The sequence below is a fragment of the Hipposideros armiger genome, unplaced genomic scaffold, assembly GCF_001890085.2.
Source record: "Hipposideros armiger isolate ML-2016 unplaced genomic scaffold, ASM189008v1 scaffold_99, whole genome shotgun sequence".
In the NCBI taxonomy this organism is placed as follows: domain Eukaryota; kingdom Metazoa; phylum Chordata; class Mammalia; order Chiroptera; family Hipposideridae; genus Hipposideros; species Hipposideros armiger.
In genome coordinates, this window is record NW_017731449.1 from 2,922,468 (window position 1) to 2,934,358 (window position 11,891).

General features: G+C 39.1%; 1 protein-coding gene across 1 annotated transcript in view; it reads left to right on the forward strand.

The window, feature by feature from the left end:
• The window catches only part of TSHR (thyroid stimulating hormone receptor), a 113,489-nt gene that overhangs the window by 88,695 nt on the left and 12,903 nt on the right, over window positions 1-11,891 (forward strand). Inside the window, exon 7 of the mRNA XM_019646220.1 lies at window positions 480-557. Coding sequence (XP_019501765.1) covers window positions 480-557 — 78 coding nt within the window. The remainder of the gene's footprint in view (window positions 1-479; window positions 558-11,891) is intronic.

Here is an 11,891-nt window from a genome sequence, read left to right on the forward strand (position 1 = left end):
CAAAATGACAGCAACTTGTCTGTTCCCCTTCCCCCAATTCCCCAGCGCTGTTCCCATCCCCCAATTCCCCAATAAAAATCTTTTAAAAAAAAAGTGAATGGGAATACTGATCAATATTGGGGGAAAAATTAAATCAGTTGGTATTGAAGAGGACTGACAAATACAATTACCACTGGCTAGGTAAATAGAGAATTAGGCAAGTTTTGTAAAATTAGATATGCAAACTAGATCATAAACATGCTCACTTTCAAAGACTTCTGCCATAACTAATATGTATAAACTTTGCATAATTGAAATCTAGAATGTTTTTGGTGCATAAGCCAGAAGAAGTTAATTCTTAAATTTCCAAATTCTTAAAAACCAGTTAATAGCTACGGGGGACTATGCTCACATTTTATTTTGGTATTTGTATGCATTTGCTTAACCTCACCTAATCCTCTCTCTCCCTCTCTCTCCTCTCTCTCCCTCTCTCTCTCTAGTTACCTGAACAAGAATAAATACCTGACAGTTATTGACAAAGATGCATTTGGAGGAGTATACCATGGACCAAACTTGCTGTGAGTAAGACATACAAAAGCATATTTCAGTCTTTTTCTCTTCTTTTTCCTTTTTCTGGAAGGGAGGAGGGCATTAAGAGGAACAGCTGATGTTCGTGGATAGGGAATATTGTTGTCTTAGATAAAGCCTTCTGCCAGTACTTTTCTACCCAGCTGTATAGGCTACTGCTTGGAAGAAAGTGCTTGTTCTTTGAGACTCATGCCCAAAGGCTCCATGCCCCCCACTGTGACATCCTGATGTCTGATCAGACAGCCACCTTGGCGTGAACGTTCATGGAGGCCCTCTTATGGAACAAAACAGACATTTTGAATGGCTGCTGTTTGCAGAATTCTGAGACACGAGGTCTACAAATAGGATGAAGGCACTCTAGGTGGCACAGAAAATGTCGGTGAATGTGCACTGCACAGTGCATGCCACAGAGAAGGAAGAGTATAAACAACAGTTTGATTCAGATCCTTTCAAGATAAAGGTGACACTTCACCAATGCATGAGGAAAGTTGTTGCTTTTCTAAAGAAATTTGTGATTTGGAAAGGGCCTTTAGAAACAAGTATTTGGGAGCATTACCATGTTATGTGATTTTCCTGATGAAAATGGTGAGTGTCACTTATAAAAATTCTGTTCTATTAAAATGAAAAATTAAATTTTAACTTGTTATTAAGTCTTTCAAATAAAGAGTTGAAATGGGTTTAAAATCCATGTGTATAAAATACGAAAATGGAACCCTTCAGATTAGTTTGCAAAAACAACTGATTGACATCTGAGAATACAAATTTTAATATAAACATGTATTTAATTACTGGAGTGGATTGAAAGATGAGAATCTTAATTTAGTAAGTACAGCCAAGCCTGTCCTATCCCATTTGGAATCATCTATCTTTATGAGGTAACTTTTTCAATTGAGACAACCATTTCAACCAAAACTGAAATCAACTGAACAAGAAGCAGACCTCTGAAGAGCTGTATCAGAAAAGGTTAAACAACGATTCTCAAAATTAGTGAAGTATATATAACAACTTCCACTTTAGTTAATTGCTTTCACTTTAGTAAAGTAGTTTTTTAAATGTTACTTATTTTCATCTTATCCTTTTAAATGTACATTTAGTATATTCATAATGTGCATAACATGGTATTACAGTGATATGTGTACAGAGCTCATAAACATACGTATGTTAAACGTACATACTCAAACTTTTTTACTTATACATACACAACATTGAAAAAATTTGAAGACAAATGGTGTATGCCAAATCACTCAAAGTATGGGTCCCCTATAAGGTGAATGGCTGGCCCAGAATGTACATCAAAGCACAGTTTCCTTCATGGAAAAAGTCTTCCCGTGAGAGCAAAGTTGCCTAAACTCAACAGTGCACTTAGTGAAGTAGTTGGCTTACATTCTATACAAGCTTCTTACCTTAACAAAGACTCATAAGAAACAGCCAATGGGCACCACACTTTAAATAGCACTAGTCTAGATGACAAGAGCCTCCAAATCTCCCCTTGCCTTCCATTTTGGTCCCTCTCAATGCAACCAAGAAAGGGGGAAATGAGGAATTCAGAAGCATTGATCAACACAGGAAAGAAACAAACAGAATGCCCAGGATGGCCAAAAAGGGAGTTCCTAGAAATCTTGAGACTAAGAAGTCTACCTCAGAGCTAAAGGATGGAGGGCTCCAAGGGACAGTTCTAGAAATAAAAAGGGATTGCTAGATTATCTGACAGGATTGACTATGAAAAACTGGTTTAAGAAGTGTTCTATAGAACTTTGGGGCACATGGTAAGACTTAGCAAGAGTTCCACTCAAACCAAGATATGTTAATAAGAAAAGAGAGACAGACATCTCATGAAGAAACAAAAAGTCACACAAGAAATGAAATGAGTCACAATATGCAGAACTATAATAACCAAATACTGAATATGGGTTTAACCAAATATGTCCTAAAACTATTTCAGTAAAATAGAGGGAGGTGTCAGGACAGGGGATGTGTGTGTTGGGGGGTTGGGGGGTGACGGAAGAGAGCTAATCCTCATCTTCCATAGTAGGGAGTCAGTGGGTGAATCAAAAACAATTAATCAAGTAATATTTAATTATGGAAAGAATACTGGAAGTTGAAAGTGGTTGCTTCTGGGAATTCAAAAAGCAGACTGCAGGGAGGGGCTGCACACAAGGGCCTGCTGTGTGTATTATAATTTGGTTTTTAAAAAAGAGCTCCATGCATTATTTTAATAGAAATTAAATTTAAAAAGAAAGCCACAAAGGATAAGGAGGAGAGGACAATGAGATGGCAGCATTTGGGAGGCCAATAGGAAGAAAGTAAGAAATGAACGAAATGTCCAGTATCTTTCTTCAAATTCCCAGCGTAGTTGTCGTCTTAAAATGCATGTGTTAATTAATCATAGGTAGCCTTGTGACATCACTTTAATTCCTGTCTTGAACTTTTGTCAAAATTGTCATTACTTTATTTCCCACATATCTTCTCCCCATAACTAGTTTTTAAGATCCTAGAGGAAATGGACTATGTTTTATACTTTTTGTAATCCCCTGGTTTCAAAAGAGAAGACAGCAAGTATTCAATAAATAGTTGATAAATTGTAACTGAATATCAAATTGCCATGATTTGGTTGTGATTTGATGTAAAAGCCAAACTTGGAAAATCTTAAAATCCATCTAAATAAAGAGAATTAGATGGCATGTGTATTTCTGCCTCATAAATGTATTTATGAAAGAATATATTCATCTCTAACAGTTGACAAAAGCAGTCAAACTCGCTCACTTAATTTATCACCTTTTTTCAAGGTAATTTCTCAAAAAAGAATCTAATTTAAAACAGGCACAACAGGTTGTGCCTCTGCAGTTAGATCTAGTCTCCAATTTTTGCTCTTTTTTTAAAAGGCTTTTCAATTTCTTTTAATAACATTTTTTACTTATTGACTTTTTAATCAAGATATGCAACCTCATTTTCTATTTTTGTACTTTTCATTTTTTATTATCTACTTTTCTTTTAATCTTATTTTGAAAGACAAGCTCTTGGTGTTTATAATCCCAAATGAAAGAACACACTGAAATGCAATGCCCTCCACAATAAGAGTTCTCTAAGGTCTAAATTATGTAACTCACACTAACAAGCATTTAACTTACTGTTGAAAATGACTATATAACAATAATCTCCTTTACTATTATAAGTATCTCCTAAGAAGAAGAAATCTTTGTGATAATATCCTTGAGTTTACATTACACGTATCAATAAAAATAAACTTTAAAATTCACTTTTGTTGCTATTAGTTGATCAAATTAATCATTTGAAAATTGAAGGGTCATGGCACTGCCATCTTGGTTTACAGAAAAATAAGCCTTTTATATTATTCTTTTTGACTTTTAATAATCTTCACAAGTTCATACTATTAGATGGCTGAAAAATTGTGGCACGGTTCCTTTGGGCATGACTGCAGTCCACAGGTGTGTTGAATACACAGATTTTTAGGTTGATTCTGGGCAAAATTATTTTTTTGTTGAGGCATATAATTTACAAGTATATACAATAACATATACAGCTTTCAAGTGTATAGTTTGATGAATTTTAGCAAAACTATATTACCCTACCCCAGCCAAGGCTTAGGACATTTTCATCACCCAGAAAGTTCCCTCACGTCCCACCCTTCCATAGACAACAACATATCTTATTATTTTTCTAGTGTAAAAGTCTAGGAGTAAAACTGTCAGATCACAGGATAAATGTATATTTAACTTTATAGAAAATACTGACAAAGTGTTTTCCAAAATGGTTGTCCCATTTTCTATTCGCACCAGTGAGATTGGAGAGTTTCATACTGGCCAACACATTTGTATTGTCAATCTTTTTTTATGCTAGCCATTCTAATGGGTGTAAAGTAGCTTTACTTTGTGTTTCCCTGATTATAAATGATGGTGAGCATCTTTTCATGCACTTGTTAGCCATTTGTATATTTTCTTCCATCAAGTGTCTGTTCAAATATCTTACCCATTTTTTTAATTGGGATGTCTTTTTATTAATGAGTTGTGATCCTGGATACAATTTCTGGCCTAAATAAAAATCAGATTTTGTCCTAACTACCAACCCTTCCCTATCCCAATTTATCCTCTTTTACCCTTTTTTCTTCCATTTCTAAGGAGAAATGGCTAATCTGAAACATACTCATGCAAGATGTTCATTTACTCACTTATTCACAGGCATTTTACTGAGCACCTACTGAACACCATGAAAGTTAGAAGGATAAGACACAGCCTCTGCATTTAAAGAGCTTATAATCAAATTCAGGAGAAATGTGAATACATAGCTATCCTCTAAGTTTAATGGAAAAAGAGCCATAAGAGATATTTAGAGAATCAAGACACCATTTCTGGTAACCAGCAAAGGCCTCATTTAAGGAGGTGGGATTCAAGATGGGCTTAGATGAGGGGTAGAGGTGGCAACACATAGAATTACGAGAAAAAGGACAAAAGGTAAGTCTACAGGAAAGCATAGGATGTGTTCAAAGAACAAAATAAAAGGAAAGAAAAACATAATTTGGGCCAAAGTCTGAAATGTGTATTGTGTTGAAGTCATATTGTGGGGAACACGACCTGACTCAGCCTGTACAGCGACCCACTTGAAGGGTCACCATGGAAATATTGATAATAGCTGCATAACGCATTACAGTGTGTGGCCCTCTGCAGCTCACCCCCAAGCCTTCTTCACTTTGCCTCTGCCCACCCTCATCCCTTATAATTTTAGTCCTAGATATTCTGTCCCAGTCACTGCACAGGGACTGCTCATCTGTACCTTTGGCAGGCAATGGACCTCCCTCAGGGGAGAGGGAAATTGAGCCCAAAAACCTAATCAGCCTGGAGTTCCTTGTCCACCTTTCTGTGCTTGCTGAGCAGAGCCTTTGGAGCACCTCTCTTGGAGAGGAAGGAGACCTCCTAGGGGTGGGAACCCAGAGAAGGTTAAGCGGCTCTGCTCACAGACTGAAATGAATTGCAAAGACAAACAGACCTTTGCAGTGCCCGGCTTGGGCACCAAGCCAGACTCAGGCCAAGGGAGCTGAGTTGCCGAGAAAGCAACCAAACCAGGTCGTCCTTCCTAAGTCACACACCCACATCCTCAGAGGCACAGCAAAGGAGAGGGCCTGCGACAATTTTCTGAAATCTATGAGAGCTCCGAGGAAGGTCACAGAGGAATTTGAAAAGCAAGTACAATTACCTTTCCAAAATTGTGTGCACACAGGCTCTTTGCTGAGAACAAGATGGCCAACTTCAGCCCTAGGAATCTTCAGACCAGAGTTGTGTCAACAACTCAAGACAAGTGATTCCCCCAAAAATCCAAATTTATTGATCAGTAGCATCTCTTACTACCATGGCCACCAACATGAGGAAAATCAATGAATACTTTAAGTCACAGCAATTTATAATGATAGGGTTACTTTTCATAATTACTGAGAAATTGGCAGAGCATTCCCCAACTAGCAGGCTGACTCTGGGTAGCAGAGAAGTGATGGAGTTATTGCAAAGATCCTCAAAGTCACATAAACATTTGCAATTCTTTACACCATATCAACCCCTTTCGAGTATGATGATTCTTGCACCTGTTGTAATTCTCCAACTTCGCTTGATCAACTTTCTTAAATTTCTATTTGAAACCATCCAGTTCTTTATCATCTTACTCAAAAAAAAGTCAGTCCTCACAAATAGCCTTCAAAGACCTATGCCATTTGTCCCCCACCCACGACCCATTATCTCTGATCCCATCTCCTACTTCCTTCCTCCCCATCACTCTACTCCAACCACATTGAACAGGTCCCCCCAGGCATGTTCTCACCTTCACCTTACGGGTTGTGTACTCACTGTTTTCTTGACCTAGAAGGCTCTTTCCTCAGATATCCAGGGGGCTTGCTCCTTCACCTCCTTCAAGTTTTTGCTGAAATATAAGCTCTCACTGAGGCCTTCCCTGAATTCCCAACTTAAATTGGCCAAGTGCCCACCACTTTTCACCCTGCTTTATTTTTCTCCATGATGCTCATCACCGCCCAACATACTAGACATTGTAGACATTTACTTACTTGTTCACTCTCTGTCTCCCTCCACTTGTAGACAATGGGAGAAGGGGTTTTTGTCTATTTTTGCCACTGTTGTAACCCTGGTGCCTTACATAAGGTCTCGCACATCGAAGAAACTCACTCAGTATTTGACGAATGATGAATTTCAAGCCAAACTAATAGACGAGGAAAGAACAGTTTTGCTTTTCTATTCACCAAGTTTGTTTTGGCATAAGCTACAATAAGAACACCTCTTTCTTTCTAAGTCATACATATGAGCAACTTGCAAATTCATGTTGCACTTCAATCCTCATGTGAGAAAATTAAAGACATTTACTTGTGGGCACCGATAGCTTTGAGAGATCTTAAAGTAGAAGATCTAATTTTAAAACATGCTAATTACTGACTCACATCATAGAAGCATAAACAATTTATATGAAATGGAATTCAGTTGGACAACTTCCTTCCTCCTCATTGTTGCTTCTGGACCATTATTCTCCCTCCTCCTTAAAACCCCTCCCCAACTTGGACTCTCATGCCATCAGACATTACCACCCAAATATCTTTTGGGGTTGTTATCCATGAACTCCGAAGTAATTTTGTCTCATTTCTTGAAGACTTCAGCTACTGATCCACTGTTACTGACTTCTCTAACAATACTCCTCTCAGAATTTTTGGTGAATCCAATATCCATATAGATCATCTTTCCTATACTGGGCCCCTGACCTTCACTCCTCCAATAAACTTGCCTTCCACTTTACCACCAAACTTCATTTCCATGACCATATCGTAGGCTCATCATTACCCCTGACTACAAACCCTCCATAATCTCAGTAGCAAACATCCTGCTGTCTTTCCCTGTCTTTCCCTCCAGTATATTAATTCCTTCAATTCTTTTGTCCCACTAGAATCTACAACCATTACTAATATTGCACTATTTCTCACCTCGTCATCGCCTCAACTGCTTCCTGAAGCAGCTTAAATTCATGGTCTATCATTATAAACACTGACACATATCCATAGCCAACTAACTACCTTGCCCCTCTCTCTTATAATCCTTCCCTAGAAAAGCCCTACTTTTGTTAAATCCAACAAGTCACTTGCTATGGGCCTGGACTTTTGCATATGAGCATGGCACGTGGTTTCACTTTAAATCATTCACCACAAGTGAGGCCTAAGTGCTACACAGCAATGACATCCCATTTCCGTATTCACTCTCCCACTCTCCTGGATGAACATGTTATAATGCCTCCCTTCTCCTCAATTCTTGTTGTGCGTTTCCCTCATTCTCACACCCAGTTGATCACCTTGACTTCCATTTCATCGAGGGGGAAATTCATCAGAAGAACATTCCCGCCACCACATCTTCCCATCTTCCTACATCTATGTCCACTCCTCTGTGACCTCTCCTGTATTTTAAGTCCCTTTTGAAGGCTGGCCCCTTCACCAGGTCCTCCATCCCATGCCTTCTCAGCAATTCAAGGGCATTTCTTTAGCAATCCTCTCATTTCTGTCCTATACCATCTATATTTTCCTCTTTACAGATGATCCTCCATCAGCATTTAGATGTGCTACAGTTTCTGCCATCTTGAGCCTGTAGATTAAAGGTTACCTAAAATATGCATCAATCAGCTGTAATACGTAGGTCTATCTGGATCCTGACTCCAATGAGACAACTACCTTGCCTGATTGAATATTTGATGACTTTAAAGAGTTATTATTATCTTCCGGTGTTCTTTTGTCTTAAAGAGATTCTTCATCTTTTAGAGCTATATATGGAAACATTTATAATTTTAAAATACCCCTTCCACTCCATATCTACTTCTGACATATTTATTTGTGTCTTTTTGCAGCAAGACATCATAAAAGAGTTGGCTACAGTTCTAAATCCTCTTCTCCAATCTCTATGATGCTCAGCCCAGTCAGGTTTTCACCTCCCACCATGCCAGTGAACTGTGGAACCAGTGACTTCCACAGTTGCTAAATCCAATGGCCAGTTCTTAGTTTTTATCTCAGAAGCATTTGACTCAGTGGATGACTCCAATCTCTTTGGAACACCTTCTTCTTTTGGCTTCCAAGGTACCACCCTCTCTTGGTCTTTCTCCTTTCCTCTGATTGCTCCTTCCCAGTCTCCTTTTCTAGTTCTTCCTCTTCTTCCTCACCTCTTAATGTTAGAGTGCCCCTGGGCTCCATCTTTGGTCTTCTTTTTATCTCTATCATCATTCACTTCATTGGTGACCTCATCCACTCCTATGGCTTTGCATATTACCTACGATATCCAAACAGAAATCTCCTATTCAGGCAACTTATCCAAATTCCAGACTTATAACATATTGTCTACTTGACATCATCACCTGGATATCTAATAGGCATCTCAAACTTGATCTGTGCAAAACTGAATCCCTGCTCACTCCCTCCAAACCTGCCTTGCTCGCAGCCTTCCCATCTCAGGAAATGGCAACTCCCTTCTTCTAGTTGCAGACCACAAATCATGGAGTCATTCTGGCTTCTCTCTCTCCTATCCTATATCCTATCCATCAGAAAATTCCATTGGCTCTACCTTTGAGATCTATACAAATTCCAAACATTCTCAGCATCTCCACTGCTACCACTCTGGCCCAAGGCATCACTTCTCTATTGTTGGTATCCTTGTTTCCACCCTTTGTTCTCTTTGGTTTACTTTCAAAGCAGTAGCCAAATTGATTCTTTTTAAATAAGTCAGATTGCACCATTCTTTGGAAGGCTTTTGATCTCACTCTGATGAAAAGACAAAGTACTTTTGATTGCCTACAGACATGATCTGGCTCCCCATTACCTCCCCGTCTCCTTCTCTCACATTTCCTATAACCACTGCCCCCACTGTCTCAGTTCCAGCCACACTGGCCTCCTTGCTTGTTCAAACATACCAGGTACACGCTCACCTCAGGGCCTTTGCACGGGCTGGGATCTGCCTGCAATGCTCTTCCCCAGATACTGACATGGCTCTCTTGCTCACCTCCTTCAGACCTTTGCTTAACTAGCTCCTCAGTGAGGCCTTCTTTGATACCATCCCTCATCACTTATTGTGACCTCACATTTGGGCTCTTCCTTTTCTCTTCTCTGTATTCCTTTTCCCTGTGGTACTTAGAGTCATCATCTAACATACCATGAATTTTACTTTTTTTTAATTATCTTTGTTTCCCCACTAGAATGTAAGCATGAGAAGAACAGCCATTTCTGCATGTTCAGTTTACTGCCATCACCCTAGCATCTAGAATTGTACCCAAGACATAGAAGGAAATGAATAAACATTTACTGACTAAATACATATCATGGTTTAACATTCTTGTAAACAAATAGACAAGCTTTTTGTCTTGAACTTACAGCTTTTAAGCACTTAAGTTACTTTTAATTCAGTATTAATAAATTAATTAAACTGGCTTTGAAGCAGTAAATACATTTTCTTTCTGCTCTTACACGCATTTCATCTACCAATGTACATCTACACATTTATAATGGCTAGGTCTCTACACAGTGACCTTTAGGAAAACCCACACTAATTACAAGCAAATATAAAAGTGACTTGCAGTGGCTATTGAAAGACTGGCAAGCCAATTAGTGCTTATTTAATTTGCAACTGAATCCGTCCAAGATTAATCTTCAATAAGAATCAATGACAAAATATCTCATACAGAATGGAAATGGTTCCAATGTTTGGGGATATCACAGTATATAATTGCTTCTGAGGTGAAATTTGTACTTCCTAGAACATCAAATATCAGTTGGCTCTTTTTTATTTCCTGGCATCACAAAACTTGGTGATATTCTTGCCCTCTATATAACCCCGTAGGACTCACTCTCTCCAGATTCAGGTCCTGTTAGTGTCACTGGACACTTAACTTGAGATGGTTCCCATGACCTAAACAATTAGACTTCAAACTGTCTGCCAGGCTCCGCTCAGGTGCATTCTATTTTGTGCGTAAATACTTGCTAGAGACAAATTCTCGTGATGCTTAGTGCCCATCACTTAATGAACTCTTCGTGGAAAGTGCCAGAGACAGTAAGAGAGCGGAAGGCCTTCCAGCTTGTAGGTTTCCGTCTTTATGGCTACAGTCACAAATGATTTCAGATCCCTTAACTGCTGATAGCTACTCTCCAGGTTCCTTTCACTCTACAAACGAAAAATTTAAATTTAACTATATTTTGAAGATGTTATTTTAAAAAAGAAGGCACACTATTAGAAAACTCTAGATTCAAAGTGGTCAAATAAAAATTTAGATGAATGAGAAAAGATACAGCTCCAGATAACTTAAAATGATCCCTGCCTTATTGAATTTGAGGGTTTCTTCAGACTGAGGTTCTTTCTCCATCTATTCCAGAGCTGAGAGACTGTCTAGTGTCGCTCAGCACTCAACAAGTGCTTGTTCTAAGTTCTAGCACAGTTCTATGTGGTAAATGAAGCAGTGATTAAAAGTTAAAGATGATGCATTAAGCATAAGCTTTTATGTCCTCTGCCTCCTGAGATCCCTTTAAAAAGACAGAAAAAGAATTTCTAATATACATAAATTCACAAGAACAAAGAGGACAGGTGAGGGCACATCGATAGTATGGAAAGCTACAGAATTCTCAGAGGAAAAAGGCAGAAGAGAAGGAAGGTGAAAGTTAGAGTGTCCACAGGGAACATGCAGTCAGAGGCAGCTGCCTTGTCCTACGGAACTTCCAAGGGGTGTGGGATTTAGAGGTGATGGGTGTTGTGTGTGGCGAGAGTTAGACAAGGGACTAAAAACAAAAGGATTTATTGAAGGTCTGTTGCTGGAAATGTTAACCCTGTACCCCATTCAGGCAAAATACCAGCAGCCAAGTACATCCCCTCTAGGCTGGAGATTTGAGGGTTTTTTTCTGAAGAAGCTGAAAAATTCTAAAATGAAAAAGACCTCCACATTAGCATTTTAGTGACCAACAGCATGATGGCCAGCTCCCTACACAATTGTCCTAAAGCAATGTCTGCCAGTGGAAGAGCTCCCAATCAGGTTTTCAGGGACTCACTCATAAGCAGGAATGTGCCACCAAGGATTACCAGCCAATGAATGCTTCTAACATGAAAGATCTAAACCAAGATAAACAAATATGGAGGGAGGGATGAGACTGGATGAAACAAAGACATTGCGGAGAACAGAAAAGAACTTTTACCAGGCCGACCGAGTGGCTCAGTTGGTTAAGAGCTCACTCAAGAGTTTGAGCTCTGAGCAACAGGGCCCCCGGTTTGATTTATGGCCCGAGCTGAGCTGCCGCTGAGCTGCCAACA